At 40.6% G+C, this 19,498-nt stretch overlaps 1 protein-coding gene across 4 annotated transcripts in view; it reads right to left on the bottom strand.

Annotated features, from left to right (window-relative positions):
* Frmd4b (FERM domain containing 4B) overlaps window positions 1-19,498 on the bottom strand; it is a 363,678-nt gene that overhangs the window by 38,580 nt on the left and 305,600 nt on the right. For all 4 annotated transcript variants that reach the window (XM_045133597.1, XM_045133598.1, XM_004651521.2 and 1 more), the window contains 4 exons: window positions 11,861-11,944; window positions 9,649-9,714; window positions 7,045-7,102; window positions 4,533-4,619 (listed from right to left, as the gene is read on the bottom strand). In XM_045133597.1, the coding sequence (XP_044989532.1) occupies window positions 4,533-4,619; window positions 7,045-7,102; window positions 9,649-9,714; window positions 11,861-11,944 (295 nt within the window). The remainder of the gene's footprint in view (window positions 1-4,532; window positions 4,620-7,044; window positions 7,103-9,648; window positions 9,715-11,860; window positions 11,945-19,498) is intronic.

Genomic DNA, 19,498 nt, shown 5'->3' with positions numbered 1-19,498 from the left:
TCTGGGCTTTAGGGAATTCCCACAGTTAAAAAAATAAACAAACAAGGACCGGAGAGATGGCTGAGTAGTTAAAGCAGTGGTTTGAAAAGCTTAAGTCCCTGGTTCAATTCCCCAGCACCCATGTAGCCAGATGCATAGTGTGGCACATGCATCTGGAGTTTTGTTTGCAATGGCTAGAGGGCCTGGTGTGCTCATTCTCTCTCTGCTCGTAAATAAAGAAAAAATAGAAAAACTTAAAACAAACAAACAACAAATACACCAAAACTAAACCAGTGAACTGAAGGTCAAAAAACTTTTCCCACCACTAGAGGTCCTAGAACGCTGCAATGATGATATCTATCAGAAGGCTTTCTTGTCATGTTATAATGAAAAAAAAAAAAAAATGATGCTGTGTGATGACAGGCTCTGGTTTTTCCAGACTAAATTCTTGCCAGAGGGATAGAACTGTGGTCCTGCCACACATATTAATAGTTACTTAGCCAGGATCCTACTGTTTACTTCTTTGTACAGAATGTGCATTTTTTTTCCCCCTTGAAAAACCCAGAAAGATTCATGAATTTGGTGGGGGGTTTTGTTTGTTTGTTTGTTTTTTGCTTTACTTTTTAAGCCCCAATTCCCTACTCTTTGGCTTTACATGGGTTGCTAGGGGTCTGAACCCAGGCAGGCAGGCAGGCAAGCACATAGCTTTAACTACTGAGCCATCTCTTCAAGATTGTCCTACCATTTGGAAGTTGAGTTCCGGTAAGCTTTCATCTTCCATAAAAGTTTGTAATACACTATTTCTGTGCGAAGAGAGCATTAAAAAGGAAGACCGCTTATCATCTACATTTATAACACTCTTGACTTTTTTACAGTTTTTAACTCGAGATTTAATTGTTTTCTCTTCATATCATATCCTTTCGGGCATCGTGGTTAGTGGATCGGGAAGAGAAGGATGTACAAATACCTAGAAACATGGACTCAGCACTTTTCCAGGACTCTGGTTTTGTAACAGTGTAGTGTTACCCTCCAACCAGTAATTCAAAGATCGTCTCCATACCCTCTTTAATCACTCACACCCCTCACTCCATGAGCAGTTATCTAGTAACACAGAGCAGAATACAGCCTCCTTTAGTTCTCACGCCACCTCCCTATGCAGCTGGTGGCGTTTCCACTGAGCAGATGAGGAAGCAAACTTCAAAGAAATACTAAAAACGGGGCTGGAGAGATGGCTTAGTGGTTAAGTGCTTGCCTGTGAAGCCTAAGGACCCTTGTTTGAGGCTTGATTCCCCAGGACCCACTTTAGCCAGATGCACAAGGGGGCGAACGCATCTGGAGTTGGCTTGCAGTGGCTGGAAGCCCTGGCGCGCCCATTCTCTCTCTCTCCCTCTATCTGTCTTTCTGTGTCTGTCACTCTCAAATAAATAAATGAAAAATGAATAAAAACATATTAAAAAAAAGAAATACTAAAAACAGCCAAAGTCACCTAGCAAATAGAGGTGTAGAACAGAGCTCAATGATACAGCATTTGCCTCACTTGCTCAAAGTCCCAGAGCAAACCACTAGTACTGCAAAAATACATACCCACACATATACATAAACGTAGACACACACACACACACACACACACACACACACACATATTCGTAACCACCAAGTCACCAGCAAATAGGCATCAGGGATACGGTCGGGGATGCCTCCCCAACTCTTGTCTCACAATAAGATGCTTCGTTGATGGAAAACAACCACTGATGGAAAACAACTTGTTGGCACCCCGGACTAGCTTGGAAAAAAAAAATTAAAGCTAAAATAAATGAAAAATGCTTGCTACTGCCTTACCAGGTCAAATGAACACAGACTCTAGCTTTCATAGGAAATAATTAACAGGCGCTATCTAGAAAGACTGGCGGTGGAACCTTGGAAGAGCCCTATTGCAAACATTTTGCCTTTTGGCAATGGTTCTCTCAGATTCTTGGTCAATCTCTCTCTTGGCCTGCTAACGAGGCAGGCATGTGGCTCAAGAAGCTCAGCATCCTAAGGCCTTCACAACAGCCTTCAGTTCATTAGAGTTTGTCCTGTGACCTCGATTCTTGCGCGTCCATCTGAGAACTTGCAGTATGCCCCGGTACATGCAAACACCTGAACCACGCACCTTCTTTTCTGGTAGGCTTTCAGCCCTGTGAGTTACGCATTCTTTTGTTCATGCAGCCTGAGCCAGGGTAGGACCTCGTGGGTTATTTGCTTGCCCATTAAATTCAAGTTACCAGGAAGGACACAGGAAAGAGTCAAAGCAAAATGTATGGTCTGGGTTTATGAAAGGGAAGCAAGAAGAAAACCATAGCACAGAGTAGACACAATAGAATATAGTTTTTTAAGAAAGGGGAGAAAGCAGTAATGCGAGGTATGTATTAACAGTCCTTTCTGAAGAGAATGACAAGTCTAGAGAACGAAAACTGCAAATGGAGCCCAGGCAGTGGCTTCTGAGCCGTGTCTAGACTTTGGAATGAGCAAGCTGACCTGATTATGATCAGTGTCAAGTAATGTGTACCGACTTCTGTGAAGCCCTGAATGTAAAGAAAGGCTTATGAATCATGAGTGCAGGAGAGGAAATTAAGGGTAATACCTGCTGTGTAGCTTCTGACTCACCATCATTTGTGGAGAAAACTTGACGCTTTTTTTTTAGATACACTTACATTCTAAGGGACTCTCATTTTTATCAAGCCATATTGAATTTTATGTTCTATTTTGTAAGCAAGATTCAGAAAAACCAGACAGACTCCTGAATGCAAACAAAATCCAGGCAAGAATGAAATGAGCAAAAATAAAAGAAAAGCAGGAGCTGGGGCATGGTGGTGCATGCCTTTAATCCCAGCACTTGGGAGGCAGAGGTAGGAGGATTGCTCATGAGTTCAAGGCCACCCTGGGACTACATAGTAAATTTCAGGTCAGCATGGACCCACCACAAAAATAAAATAAAATAAAATAAAATAAAATAAAATAAAATAAAATAAAATAAAAGAACAAAAACCAAAGAAAAACAGGGATAGTGATGAGGTTTACACTTGCTTTAAGAAACCATGATAGGCAATGACTTCTTAGATAGATGCATTCAAACCTGTTTCCTGCTTTGGTGACAATTTTCTCCATGCTTCATACTCCCACCCTTCCCCCCTCTCCACCATGGAAAAGGTAAATGTCCATCGAAAGAGAATTGGTAGCAAGGCGTGGTGGTTCATGCCTATAATCCCAGCACTGGAGAGGCTGAGGCAGGAGAATTGTGAGGAAGGATTGGCTAAATAGATTATGAATGTCCCAGCTATAAAAAAAACAGTAGCAAGAGGTCTGAAGGTGTAGCCCTTCCGTAGCATGTACAAGGCCCTGGATTTGATCCACAGAATGGAAAAACAAGACAAATATAAAGGATGGTATTCCTTCTTCTTTTTTTGATTTTATTCTTTTCCCAACATAGGATCTCGCTCTAGCCCAGGCTTACCTGGAATTCTCTATGTAGTTTCACACTGGCCTCAAACTCACATCCATCCTCCTATTTCTGCCTCCTGAGTGTTGGGATTAAAGGTATACACCAGGCCATCTTGGTGGGGTATGCTTTTAATCCCAGCACTTTGGAAGCTGAGGAAGGACTGCCATCAGTTTGAGGCCACTTGATGCTACATAGTGAATTCCACATTAGCCTGGGCTAGAACAAGACCCTACCTTGAACCCCATCCCCCCCAAAAAATGGTGTGTGCCTTCACACCCTGCCCAGATATTCCTTCTTGTAATTAATCTTGCTCACAGGGGTGGCAGAGATGAAATGTAAATTATATTATTCAATATGTGCCTTTATTATGAGAACCCAAGAGGATATGGTAGGCAAATGTTGCTTTCTTGTTTTCTTCAGTAGTTTTCTAGTAGGTAGCCTCACTGTCCAGCTCATCTGGTCCAGGAGAGCTGACAGAACATTGGAATAGAGACCATGGTCTGCCCAAGGCTATCCTTCTGGATTATATATGCTAGCATCCCAATCATAAAGTAACTTGACTTGCAAACCTGAAGACCTGAGTTTGATCCTTGGACCCCACATAAAAATGCTGGGTTTCATAGTACACACTTATGATACCAGCATGGGGACGTGGAGATGAATGGACCCCGGAGGCTTATTAGCCAGTCAGTCTAGCCTAACTGGTGAGCTGCAGGCCAAGTGGAGACCCTGTCTCACAAAGAAATAAACAGCTTCTTCAGGATGATGCCCGAGATTATTCTCTGGCCTTCACTCGCATGCCCATAAATGTACATGCATACACATACATGCACATACAAAGGAACACACATATACATACATACATACATACACACACAAAAAAATGGACAGATATGGAATTGTGTAAATGGTGCAAAAATGAAATATTTTACCTTTCACTTGAGTCACTTCTGAAGCCATGGCTTCTCTAAGTAAAGGTCTTTGAGATTGTTCAAGGGGCCCCTGAATGTGATGCTGCAAGCTATAGAATGGTTCAAAGTTCTCATAAGTGTCTGGCATGACTCATACTTACTTTCCGAGGCTTCACTTTGTCTTGTAAATCATACTGGCCAATTCCTTTATAGCTGATTCCAAGCCACCAGGGCAGGCCCTGCTTGTCCTAAAAATTGAACAAACAATAGAATCAATATATACTTGTTAAGACAATTTGAGATGAAGTAATATTTACCATCCCCCCCCCCACTTAACAAGTAGTAACAAGTCTGAATAAGGCCATTTTGGTAAACAAATTTAACTTATTAAAATATTTCTGAGGGTTTTCTTAAATGTGACATATAAGTCAAAGAATCCAATACTATTCATATCATCCAAAAGAAGGAAACATCACTATTGGTTAAATAGTTGGGAAGAACACGCATACAAAAATATGAAACTCAACTGAGGATTAATCCAGTACACAGCTTGTTATCCATTTTTTAAAAAGACTCTTTGTTCTCTCAATTAACAGCCAGTCATAAAAGTTGGGGAACTTTCCAAAGAATTGCAGAGATGAGAAAGGTGGTTCCAAATCCCAATGTTTATAATACAATTAACAATGAACATGAAACTATCAGGAATCCCTGTTTGTGCAAGTAGAGAGAAGCACATGTGAATAATCATCTATCTATGAGGCAAAAAGCAGTATTTTTAGCATAAATTTGTGTTAGGTCTTTCCAAAGAAAAGAATATATTGACAGAAGAAAGGGGAATTTGGGGTTTAGATATGTATCTGTACACAAAGAAGAATCAGTAAAAATTAAATTGTTACATATTTTTTAGTAAAGGATATCTTCATTATGATTTTTTATTGCCTTATTTGCCAGCATCTTTAATCATAAAAATTTCAACAATGTCATAACCTCAAAAGTCATTCAAGAACTAATTAATTATAAAACTACTTTCCTGGGCTAGAGGGATGGCTTAGTGGTTAAGGCCCTTGCCTGCAAAGCCAAAGGACTCAGGTTTGATTCCCCAGGACACATGTAAGCCAGATACACAAGGTGGTACATGAGTCTGGAGTTCATTCTCAGTGGCTCAAGACCCAGACATGCGCATTCTCTCTTTCTCTATCTGCCTCTCTCTCTTAAGTAGATAAATAAAAACTTAAAAGAAAACTATTCTTCTTTAAAAAAAATTTAATACTTTTAAGTTTTTAAATTATTTTTATTTAGCATACAAAGAAATGGGTTGCATTATGTTGCATTTCAAACATTTTTTTGTTTCCCTTGTCCCTTCTCTCCCCACATCACAGCCACCTTTCACTTTAATACTACATGCAAAACTCTCTTTATTTTTATCTTTTTATTGCCAACTTCCATACATAAACACCGTACGCCATGATCATAATTCCTTCCCTCTATTTCCTCCCTCCCCACACTCCCCCTCCACTGAATCCCGTGGTCTTTCCAACTAGGTCCCCTGTCCTATTGCAATGTCATCATTTTTTAGGTAGCACAAACCACTTTGAAGTCATGAATAGCATGGTCACTTTCTGTCTGGAAGACAGTACTGCAAATCACTCCTCCCTTTCTTTGGCTCTTACATTCTTTCTGCCACCTCTCCTGAAATGGTCCCTGAGCCTTGAAGGATGTGATAGAGATGTCTCAGTGCTGAGCACTCCACTGTCTCTCCCTCAGCACTTTGATGCAAAACTCTCTTCTTATGCTATGCTGTATCTTTTAGCCTCAAAATATTTCTCTTTTTTTCTCAAATTTTATTTATTGATTTGAGAGAGAGAAAGAGAGAGAGAGAGAGAAGATAGAGAGGGAGAGAAAGTGCATGCCAGGGCCTCTAGGCCACTGCAAACAAAATTGCAGACACATGTACCACCTTGTGCATCTGGCTTGTGTGGGTACTGGGAAATCAATTCTGGGTCCTTTGGCTTTGCAGGTAAGCACCTTAACCACTAAGCCATCTCTCCAGACCTCAAAATATTTCTTCACCAACTACTTGCTGCTTACAAACGCATGAATGACAAAGTAGTGTCATAAATCTTATAAAATTTTCAGCATTACATATAGCTGTTGGAACAACATTAGAGACTACATGATTCTTAAGTAGAAGGATGATTACATGGAGGTCTGGTAGTACCATAGAAACGAATACTTAGAAAATCAGCAAGGACATGTGAATGAACAAGGTCTGTGAGTGAAGCTCAGTGGTACAGCATCGTCCTTAGCATGCCATAGGCCTAGGTTCAACACCTAGCATCTAAAAAGAAGAAGAAAAGGGAAGATGGAGAGGAGAGAGAGCAAGGGGGGAGAGAGAGAGAGACAGAGAAAGAGAGAGAGGGAGAAAGAGGGGAAAGAGAGAGAAGAGAAATGATCCAAATATCCCCGAAAACATCTAAATGTAGCGTTTCCCAAAAAAGGGTAAGTCACATACTTTTAAAATTTAAGAAAATCAGTTTTCTTTGAAATGCTGTGCTCTTTTAGAAATAGTGTGTGTGAGAGAGAAAGAATATGATGATTTTAGAAATCTGCCATTGTTCAGCAGCTCATAAAATCATGGGCATAGTGACAGTTAAGTAATGCGGGTATTTTTACCTTCACTGCATAATAATGGACTCCGTAGGTTGGCAAAGCTTCTACTATTTTCATATACCTGCAAAAAATGGATACACGTCATCATTTTATTAAAACAGTGGGAAAATGGTTACAGGAAGCACAATTCTCTACTTTCCTCTTTTAACCATGGATAAGATTGTCAATGCAGGCAGAAGTAGAATGAACCATTATGGGCATAAGATGGCTTATATCTTATCTAAATGTTAGGAAGTTTCGAAGAGAACCTTCCTTCTAAAAAGCTATAGGACATGTTGTTTTCTGCACATGAAGATTTCTAGAACAGAAATGTACTAACTGCTTAAAGGAGGGGGGCGGTGGCTCAGTGGTGAGGTCACTTGCTGACCAAGCACGAGGGCCCGAGAGGTGCCGAGTCAGAGCCTCAGCTCCCATGTGGAAAGCCTGACATGGCCAGGCATGGCCACACGTGTGTGCAGGCTAATCCCACAGAACAAGAGACAGGACAGTTGATGGGCCTCCCTGGTCAGCTCCAGGTTTAGTGAGAAACAGTTTCAAGGAAACGAAGCAGAAAAGCAATAGGAGAGGATATTGGACATTCCTCTCTGGCCTCTACACACATGCACATGAGGCATGTGGATCTGCATATACGTATGTATACATTATACATACACATACCATAACACACACACACACACACACACACACACACACACACACACACACACACACACACACACCAAGAGGGGAACAAAAAAAGATGAGGGCTGGAGAGATGCTCCAGCAATTAAAGGCACTTGCTCACAAATGGCCGAGATTTGATTCTCCAGGACCCATGTCAAGCCAGATGCACAAAGTGGTGCATTCATCCAGAGTCTGTTTGCAGTGACAGGAGGCCCTGGTGAACCCATTCCCCCCGCCCCCCGCTGCAAATAAATAAATTAATGCAAAAAAAAGATATAAAACTTAAAGATTGAAAACTTAAATTGCAACTTTTTAAAAGTAAGTACATACTGATTGAGTAAGAAGAATCAAGTTTTGGATCACACTCATCATAAATAAAAAAAAAAACAACTAAAGCTTATTTATGCATTGGTTGTGATCAAGGTCATATAACTATAAACAACTGTTACAGCTCTTAAAAATATAGACTTTAAAAAGGTGAATTTTTTAGTTGGAAATCTGGTTTAAAAATATGCATCCCCTCCCAAAAGAAAATTAAGGCAATGATGTCATCATTTATATTTTAAATTCAAGACAGATTTATTGTATACCTTTAAAGCTTTGGAATGGACTGCATTGCATGAGATTTACTCTCTGCCCCCAAGGAAATAGGGTTCTGGTTGAATTCAAGGGGACATTTCTATTATTCTGGAGCTCAATTTCTCTGGACACTATAGTCAGCTTGATGATTTCTTAAGATATGTAAGGTAATATAAGAAGTTACATGAACATGCCAAGTTCAAGTAGCAATTAAACTGCACAAAGTAGGATTCCAACAAAGGGATCTGGATTCCACAGCCAAACTAAAGTCTCTTATTTGAAGATATGTAGCAACGATCAAGAAGGGTACACAGACTGCATTTAAACAAGGAAATATTGGGATGTACTCAACAGACCAACTTAGGCCCTTCAGTGGCATTGTGTTTTTACCCTCCCTCACTCCAGGCCAGGAAATATGTACAATGAATAAAAAGGTCCAAGGATTCAACTTCAGTAGCGTTAACCTCTGACTTCTGCCTTCAGCTTAACAGTTTTGATGAAATGAGATTAGGGCCAATAAGTGTAAGTGTGGGGAAAGACTAAACACTGCAAGAGAAAGACAACCTCCAGGTCCTAATTTCACTTCTCACACCCCACCATGTTATACTGGGTAGGGCTTTGGTCTTGAAGTTAAGGCCATAATTTCCCAAGTATGCTCCAGCCACTACAGCACTTAAAATGGACTGTTTATATATATGTATATATAACTTGAGAAGTTCACTGTATCATGTAAACAGTTCTTAATCAATCAGTGTTAACTCTGTAAGTCAAAGTATATAAAAATGTGGGTGTGGTGATGCCCATCTATAGTCCCAGCATTGCAGAGGCAGAGGCAGCAGGATTAGGAATTCTAGGTCATCCTCTGCTACAGAGAGTTCAAAGCCACCCTGAGCTATATATCTGTGACAACAGTCTCAAAAAATAAAAATAGGCTGGGTTACAGTGAGACTCTACCTTGAAAAACAAAAACAAACCAAAAAAATAAGTAAATAAAAAAATGAATAACTCCCTGTGTGTGAATGTGTGTGTAACTCTGGTTTGTTCTTGTAGCAAAAAGAATCAGATACTCCACATTCGCCCAGTGTGTGCTCCAACCCCCAAGTAGAGCGTCACACTGAATTTCCAGCTCTTCTTTGAAAGTTCAGAGGATCTGGCACCATCCTGCCTACACGCTCTAGGTAGCCCCTTTTGCCTGTGCCTGGGTTAGAAGTTCTTGTTTCACTACGGTCCTCCTCCACTTTCCCTAGGTGTGGCCTGTGTTTCTTTCTCAGTTTTCTGCCTAGTGCCGGGAAGTATCTGAAATGGTGATTCAAGTCCTACACATAAAACTTATATCTAAGCAAAAGGAAAATAAATGATACTTACTGAACCACGGCTTGACCCCGAGTCAGACCTTTGATTTTCAAATAATGTTCAATCACCCTGTCCTCGCTGTAAAACAGGAAAATAAAAGCATGGTGACACATGATGTCTTGGGATTCACATTCCACCTCCAGAGTGTCAGGCAGCTCCTGAAAACTTGAGAGGGAAGCCCCTCACCAGCTTTCTTGGAAGCGGAGTAGGATGAGCTGAAGCTTCAGTATGACCTTGGTTCCTGAGCCCCAGACATCCGACTACCTCAAATGCAGTCATATTTTAAAAATATTTATTTATTTATGTGCAAACAGAGAGAAAGAGAGAGAGAGAATGGGCACACCAGGGCTTCCAACCATGCCAGCTTTTTTGTGCGTGTTCTGGGGATCCTACTCAGGCCCTCTGGTCTTCATATTTGTGTAGTACTTGCTCTTACCCACTAAGCCATCCTCCAGTCCCTTAAAATATTTTAAAAGAATTAAAACTAAACCAAGCAAAGTGGTGCACGCTTTAATCCCACCACTTGGGAGGCAGAGGTAGGAGGATTGCAGTGAGTTTGAGGCCACCCTGAGACTCTATAGTGAATTCCTGGTCAGCCTGGGCTAGAGAGAGACCCTTCCTTGAAAACACCAACAACAACAAAAATAAATAAAATTAAAACTGACTTGAGTTTATGTGCCAAAAAAAAAATACTCTTTATCCCCATTTATGGTCAATGGTGCTTTAAAAGAAAGCCCTTCATATTTATATTGGTGACAGAAAGTTAAGCTGAAGTCTGAAATATCTGACATTAGCCAATGAACTTACCATACTTTCACATCTAGCTTTTGTATTTCTCAGATAGCTCCTCTGTTCATACTTTAGGTGCTACTTTGAAGGTTGAATGTATCTCCCTGGGACCAAAAGTCCCCCTCCCTTTTTAAAAAGAAGATCTCATTCAACAGTGATTTGTTCAAGTTTCAGAGTCAAGGTGCTATGTGGCCTCTGGATTCAATTTCACTTTATATTTGGGACATATACTCTAACTTTCATATGAAAGCTATCAAAATTGAATATTTTGTATATTCATTTCATGATTTTTTTTAGTGCAAATGAACACCTTCTAGATTTGGAGACTGAAGCCAAGGACACTAAATTTAAAAGAAATGCAAGTAAAACTTTTTAGGAAAAAAATGTAGGATTGAGCATAAGTTCTAAAGATTCATTAAAAAACAAAGGTGTAGTGGCTTATTATCCCAGCACTGGAGGTAGAACGAGGACCGGAGTTCAGGGTCAGTCTCAATATCTTTTATGTTTATGGTATGTATAAGTTTCTTACATACCTTGTTATGCACAAAGCTTATATGGAAAACACATAGGCACCCACAACCTCTGACCAAGAAGAAGAGGGCTTTGTAGCACTTAATATTGTGTTCTGCTAGGTTAAGGCTGCCATCACATGCTACTGTACACACACTGAGTACATGTTCACCTAAAAGCACTTTCGATTTTAATTTTTATTAGTTAAGAGAGAGGGAGAGAGAAAGAGGGAGAGAGAAAGAGAGAGAATGGGTGCATCAGGGCCTCCAGCTGCTGCAAATGAACTCCAGACATATGTGTCCCCTTGTGCACCTGGCTTACGTGGGTCCTGGGGAACTGAACCTGCATCCTTTGGCTTCACATGCAAATGCCTTATCCACTAAGCAATCTCTCCAGCTCCAAGAGCATATTCTATAGACATTTGACATACTTAAGGGAAAGATAGTTGCTCATTCCTCTCCTGGATGCCCACCTCTTCCTATTATTACCACTAGCTAACCTTTGCTGAAGAGTTGCCAAATGTCAGGCACCGCGCAGCACGTATTTTGGCACACTCTTTTTTGGCTCACCATCAACCTTCCCATGAGGATGGGATTATTATTCTCCATGCTTCTCTGGTACGACATGGAGTTCAGAGACTCTTGGTCAAGTAGAGTGCTTGGCTTGCATGCATGAGGCCCTGGGTTTAGTCCTCAGCCCTTCATACCCAAACCATCCATCCATCCAAACAAACAAACAAACAAAACAGCATGAGTTAAGACAAGCAAACGGTGCTTTTTCACTGAAAGTCTCAAGGTCTACCTGAGGTTTCTTTGGTAAGTAAGGATATTTTTTTCCCCCTCACATCCATTGTTTTTACGTTCCTGACAAGCAGGCAGTGCACTCTGGTGGTCCAAATCACAGCACCAGTGTGGTCCTGGCTTACCAATAAGCGAGTGAGGGATGCTCCTGGAGGGTTTTGGTTGGAAAGACTGGTAGAGTCTTCAAATCTTTCCTGGTGCTGTCATCACTAAAAGGAAACGCAATTGGGTAATGTTAGCCACTGTTACCTAAAATGATAAGCAAGCAAGCCACCCAGTGAATAACACCTGAAAAGTCACTATAGGTTTTTTTTGTTGTTTTTTGTTTTTTTGAGGTAGGGTCTCACTCTAGCTCAGGCTGACCTAGAATTCACTATGTAGTCTCAGGGTGGCCTTGAACTCACAGTGATCCTCCTACCTCTGCCTCCTGAGTGCTGGGATTAAAGGCGTGTGCCACCATGCCCGGCTTATTTGGTCTCCATCAAAATGTGGCAGTCAACACACTGTATTGTCACTAGAGATAGCCTTCAAAGTAGACAAATAAGTCATGTACTTTGAGGCTCTTGCACACCCATTTTATTACATAGCATGCTGAGTATTGTGAATTCTTCATATTGTATTTTCTCATTCTTCATACTCCATTGCACACTCACTTTCTCCATTTTCCTATGGAATCCTTCCAATTATGTTAAGCAGTTTCATAACTTCCCCCATGTTAAAATGTCAGTCATCCTAAAACCATTAACAGAATGTCAAGAGTATTTTCATTATAAACATTGCTACAATAAAGTTATGTATGTCTCTCTTCTGTTATTTCTTTGCCACTCAGTGAAATATAATAGACCAAGTCAGACATTTTGGAAAATTTCAAACCTACAGAAATCTCTGGAATATAAACAAATGGAAAACGCGTTGCTAATAAAGCTACGAGAGCTCTCAGATCATATTGGGTGAATGAAGAGCAGCTGTGCAAGGTTCAGCCATTCTCTAACGGACAGACTCTAGTTGTCAAGTGAAAGATGCGGCCTTTGTGGAAAACAAGTCACTCTAGCCTACCATAGCTGGTCCTGTACTGTATGAGAAAAAACACTCTCTAACTGCCCCAAATGTTCAAGGAGGAAGCAAGTCCGACTCTGGAAGGCCTATCAGCTCCTTGGAGGAATCCATGAACAGGCCACTATCAATCCGAAGCTTCACGGTGCTGGCCACACTGCATTGTGCTAACTCTCCCTCTCTCCCTGATGCCCACCTCTTCCTAGTCTTTGCGCTAGCTAACCTTTGCTGAACACTTGCCAAATGCCAGGCGCTGTGCAGCACGTACTTTGGCACCTTGCTTTTCGGTTCACCATCAATCTTCCCGTGAGCCTATTGTTCTCCATGCTTTTCTGTTACGATATGGAGTTCCGAGATAATTGCTTAGCATTGCTTGGTCACTTGTGGAGAAGCCAGAAAGGGCCTGTTTATCTCCAGAAGCCAAATTCTTAGCCAGTGTGTTCTAAAACTGATTTATAGACAGATTCCCAGGGCCGTAGCCTAGAATGCTGATGTGGACATTTTCATCTCTGGAAAGATACATCCTCCAGGCATACATGAAACTACAGAGAAGTTCTGATATTCACCACTAAGCCCTTAGCATTAACTTCTCTAGGGGTTCTTGGTATGGATCATGGTACTGAAGTAGATGAACCTTATTGTATGGGACCTGAGGTGAAGTTCCTTCCAAAGGGCTATCTGCTCCTCGTAGAGCAGGTCAAAGTGGGGTTCCACGCACGGCCTCCATCTGGTCTATGCGGCTCCCATCTGCTATATTACACAGACACTCGCTGTCCTGGCACTGCTCCGTGAGTACATGCTAGTGCCCATGGAAAGGTGGATTTTTTGTTTTTATCATCAAGTTCACGGCCATCATACAATGTGAGCCCAATGAGCAGATTCTACATAAACTTAATGCGTTCCCAAAGAGGGCTAATGAGCATGTCATCCAGTTGAGAAGTACTGTGATTTGCACCTGTCAACGTTCTGTCTTGAAAGAAGGTTTCTGACCCTGCCTGAAGGTGAGAGATTGAGGTTTCTAAGTTACTACAGGAAATAAAAAGTCACTTGGCTTCTGTTCTTACATAAGACTAACCCTATTCATCTGAGTCCTGAACAGCACGGCTTAAGTCTTAATCACGCTGACAACCTTGGGAAACTGGTTTGGCCTTCTGGAAAATCAAAATATGCTACAATCCAATTTATTCATATTAAAGGTCAACTGTCAACTCCTATGATTAATATTTATTTTTCTTAATAAGTTCTTTTAGGCTCTGTCTTTCAAAGCCCATTGATGTATGTGTGTGTGTGTGTGTGTGTGTGTGTGTGTGTGTGTGTGTGTATCAAACCCAGGGCTTTGCCAGTGCCTCTAACCCTGAGTTATCTTCCCACCCCTCAATTATTTTGGGACAAGGTCATACTGTGTATCCCAGCTTGGCCCTGAACTCATGATCCTCCTACCTCTGTCCCCTGCATATTCTAATTACTTGAAGTATGAGCCACCATGCCTAAGACAATTCCTTCCATTATTAGACACCATTGACTCCATGAATGCTGCTGTATTTTGAATCCAAGTAAACCACAGGGTATATTCCAATAACACAGGATAACATGCATTTACAACTTTATAGTATAGTTGATTTTGTGGCACTCAAGGCCTCAGTAGACTGGGAATTACTTTTTTTATTTTGTCAAGGTAGGGTGTCACTCTAGCTCAGGCCAACTTAGAATTCACTGTGCAGTCTCAGGGTGGCCTTGAACTCACGGCGATCCTCCTACCTCTGCCCCCTAGTGCTGGGAGTAAAGGCATGTGCCACCATGCCTGGGCCTGGGAGTTGTTATTTATCAAAAACCTAAATATTAATTTCACAAACAAATAAGTATATAATGCATACTTAACATGGGAAACTCACAGGTTGGAGTTACTTTTAACTTATAAAAATGCAGTCAATCAAAAAAGGGAGAAGGTGGGAGAGGTGTGTTATCTGTCTTTCTAATCCAATAAACTCACAGTTGAGAATAAGCATAAAATGGAAGACTTGAAGCTCTTGATCTTTGAGATACTTTGTGTCCCTCAAAGCACAAACATCTTACAACACCAAGATTCTTATATTCAACCACTTAATGTATGACTTTTACACATAAACAATACCTGTATTTAGAGAAAATTCAAATAAAAAATATTGTGCAGGTTAGAATTTTTTATAATAAATTTTTGTTTTCAAAATATCATGTTCTCAGCTGAGCATGGTGGTGCACACCTTTGATCCCAGCACTTGGGAGGCAGAGGTAGGAGGGTGGCCATGAGTTCTAGGCCATCCTGAGACTACATAGTGAATTCCAGGTCAGCCTGAGCTAGGGTGAGACCCTACCTCAAAAAAAATCAAACAAATAAACAAAAAAATGTCATATTCTCAAGAATTTTAAAAAATAACTTTTACTCTAGACAACTGAATGTGAAATTTGTATCACCTAACCTGCTTAGAAGATGTGGTATGTTTGTCTAGATATGCTGGCTGAATAAATCAATCAATAAATAAGTCAAAGATAATCATGAGCCAACATCCTAAATAACAATAAATATTCATTCATTAAGAATCTTTTTCTGCTCCAGTCAATCACCGAAAAGCCACTATAACCTGAGTTGAACATAAATTAACAGGAAAGTAGCATAGAGATCATTTAAGGAGAGTTTATGCTAGCTTAAAGAGAAGTCAAAGAGCTAAGTGTGGTAACTCATACCTATAATCCCTACTGAGGCAGGAGGACCATTTTGTGTTTAATCTCAGCCGGGACTACATAGTCAGTTCCACCAAATGAAGCCCTGTCTCAAAACCAAAAACCAAAACCAAAAGAACAACAACAAAAAAAAAAGAAGACTCAACAGCCAACCTTTCTTATCTGCAGGTTTTACACTCATAGATTCAATCAACTGAAGACTGAAAATATTAAAAAATTAAGTCTGTGTTTTGTTATTTGTGTTATTATACCCCAAATAATGTATCAATAATGGCTCATGTAACACTGTGGTTGGCATAATTTATCTAGAGGTGATTCAATGTCAACAGGGCTGGGTACCGGCTACATGGAAATACTCAACTCTTTTACACAAAGGATTTGAGCATCTGAAGAGTTTGGCAGAGGTGACCAGTTCCTCATGGATATTGAGGGAATCCTAGGCTTTAGCAGATGGATCATGGTGAAATTATGTTGCATGATGCTGTAAGGGGACATTCATGACACTAAATGTTTTGTCAGACCCTACAGAATTGAACGACCCAGAGCGTTGACAGACATTTGTCACAAATGCATCACTCTATGGTAAGATGTTAGTAAGAAGAAAAACAGTGGGTAGGGAGGGGAGAAGAGCTGCGTAGGAACACTGTACTTTCGGTTCAATTTTCCTATAAGCCTTAAACTCTTCTAAAAGTTAAAGTCTACGAACAGAAGGAAGGAAGGAATCTAAAGATCAGTTGTTTTCAACTAGGACAGTTTTATACCTTAGGAGATAGGAGCAGTGTCTAAAGGCCTTCTGATGGTCACAACTGAGGGAAAGAAGTGCTTCTGGCATCTCCTGGATAGAGGACAAGATATCGCCATTCGTCCTCAAGTGCACAGTGGACCCCCACTGCAAAGAATTCCCTTGTTCTCATTGTCAACAGGGCCAAGGTTAAGCAGTCCTAAATTAGATCATTCTATAAATTCTGAGATGGGTGGGAACATGGCTCAATGTTAAAATACTTGCCTAGTGTGTATGAACCCAACCAGTTCCATAGTCAGTTAACTCCCCCAGACTCCCTCCAAAAAGCTGAGTGTGGTGGTACATGCCTGTAACCCTAGCAGAAAGACCGTGAGTTTGAGGCTACCTTGGGCTACATGTGATTTTTGTCTCATTTTATTTTATTTTATTTTTTTAAGGCCAACTGAGGTAGCTTACCAGCACTCAGGAAGTTGAGGTTCAAAGACTGCCATGAGTTCAAGGCCAACCAGGGCAACATAGTAAGTTCCAGAACAGCTTCAGCTATAGAGTGTTCTTTAATATTAATTTATGAAGCACTTCTTTTATCTGTAAAGACTCTTTTTTTTTCATGGCACTCAGATTATAAATAACAGAGATCTCAGGTGCAAAAGTCTGATATGAGCCATGTAAAATGGATGTTAGAAAATCAACTGACACCTATAATCCAAACACTGAGGAGGCTGAGGCAGGAGATCATGAGCTTGGGCTCAGCCAAGGATATATAGTAAAAAGCCTTTCTCTAAAGTTACCTTCAAATGAAACTACAAACGTATCACGAGATACCATTACAGCATAATGAAGGATAGAGAGAAGCTGTAAGATGTAGAGTCCACGCCCACATATACTGCAGGTTCTCCGTGACAGGCCTCTCCTAGGATGAAAATGTCCTAATTCAAGATGTTTTGAATACACCCAACCTGCCCAACAACATACAGAGCACACTAGCCTACATTGAGCCAAAGCCTTCTGAGACTAGTTTAGAATAATTTACTAAATGACTACCAAACAACACTGGTAACAAACACAACGGCCTTGCTGGGTAAAAACTTCAGATTGCTGCTGCTTGTCCAGCATTTGGGGAGGATTGCGCCTTTTCTCTCTAGCTTGGAAAGTGGCCGGTAGGCTAAATGCAAAGCCCAGTTTCCACTGAGTGCATTTTCTTACACGGCAGAGTTGAAAACTCCTAAACCAACAACAACACATTGAGAATGATCTCTAGAGGTGAGGTTGTAGATTTGACTAAGGGCAATGGAGATTGAAAATTTAGCTAGCTTACTTTTACATGAAATCAGATCTAGAAATGCACGGAGTATTCAGAGCTTGAATCTCTTCTTTCTGCATTGCTGTCGTTCACATACTCCAAGGTGAGGCATCACAGCATCAACACGTCAATATCAGGGAGTAGAGAAAGAGTGAGGAAGTGTCTGTCCTCTCTTGTGTTAGCTGAACTTGAAACTCCACTCACTTTCCTTAATCTCGTTGGCCAGACCTCAGTCATACGCTAGTTCCAAGTGTGACCAGGACATTTAGTCCTCATTGTGTGCAGTCCCCAAAATGCCAATACCATGGAGGAAGGGGAGACTGGATACTGGGGAGAAGTGATCACACTCCGGCAAGCTTATGGAATCATAATGAAGAGAAAGGTAACGTCTGCTACATGGGAATATGGATCCACTGTTGCCTAACAAGTAATCTTATAATAGAAAAGCCAAAAACTAAAAAAGAAAAAAATTCGTAACAAATGAAAATCAAAAATCTCGCTTTATGCAAAATATCTGAATTTTAAAATACTGCTTCAGCCAGGCGTGGTGGTGCACACCTTTAATCCCAGCACTTGGGAGGCAGAGGTAGGAGGATAATCATGAGTTCAAGGCCACTCTGAGACTACACAGTGCATTTCAGGTCAGCCTGAGCTAGAGTGAGACCCTACCTCGAAAAACCAAAAATAAATAAATAAAATAAAATACTGCTTCAACCACTATGACCTTCTATGAGCACACAAGCAAAAAAATCCACTGCCCAGTCATAAACCATGCCAGTGGCTTACCACTATCCGTGTGTGATTTCCTGTATGAGCTATCTGTTTTAGGAAAAGGTAGAGATAGGGAGGTACTTTCTTAGCCTCTAAATTTGGTTTCTAGTTGCAGATAATCGATTACCTGTCCAAATTGTCAGTAGTGTGCGAATGAAGGGGATCCATAAGTAATGTATACAAATATGGAATGAAATCATCTAAAAGAGTGCATCCATTCTCAGGCAAGAAACCAGCCTGATTTCTTTACATTAGAAAAGCTTCCAGGTACTCTGAGCTATGCAGAATATCACTTGTAACTTATAATATCATTTTCCTATATGAGCTTACTTAATATGGGAAACTCATAGCAAGTTATCACTGATATCTTTTTAAATGTTTTAAGGTTAACAGTGCTGAGAAGACGTGACAGAGGAGTGCTCAGCACTGAAACATCCCTATCACGCCTTCCAAGGCTCAGGGTCCATTGTGGAAGAGGTGGCAGAAAGAATGTAAGAGCCAAAGGAAGGGTAGAACTCCTTATAAAGTGCTCTTCCAGACACAAAATGGCCTGGACATCCATGACCTCACAGTGCCTGACACTACCTATACAAGACCATCATAATAGAAGGAAAATACGATGACATCAAAATAAAAGAGAGTGATTGAGAGGAGGAGATATGATGAAGAGTTAATTTGTGAAGGGGAAAGTGGGGGAGGGAAGGGAATTATCAGAGTTTATTGTCTATAATTATGGAAGTTGTCAATAAAAACATTAAAACATGTTTTAGGGTTATTGTGCAGAGTAATAGGTTTTACTGTGGCATCTTCATTCTTTGTTCTCATTTGTTATCCCCCCATCAATCCCATCACTAATATTGCTGCATGCTGACCTTTGAACTTTATTTTAACACAAAAAGAGAAAGCTCACTAAGTTCAGGGAAAAGCAAATTGTATCTTCAGTGACTACTGAAGACCAGCTTTTGAAACTTTGAAGATACAGGGCAGCAAGACCTCTAATCCATTTTAGTGAGAGAGTAATTTGTAGGGTCATCATGGAAATTTGCATCCACTATGACCTTGTAAACCACTGTAGGTATAATAAACTTACACATTAAAATAAGGTTTATAGGAGAATTATTTGTAATGAGACAAAAGACCACACACACGCATATATAATAGAAACACAATAGTAAATAT

The sequence above is a fragment of the Jaculus jaculus genome, chromosome 14 (genome assembly GCF_020740685.1).
Source record: "Jaculus jaculus isolate mJacJac1 chromosome 14, mJacJac1.mat.Y.cur, whole genome shotgun sequence".
Classification (NCBI taxonomy): domain Eukaryota; kingdom Metazoa; phylum Chordata; class Mammalia; order Rodentia; family Dipodidae; genus Jaculus; species Jaculus jaculus.
The sequence above is the reverse complement of the archived record's forward strand: the minus strand, read 5'-3'. Positions and strand labels throughout refer to the sequence as shown.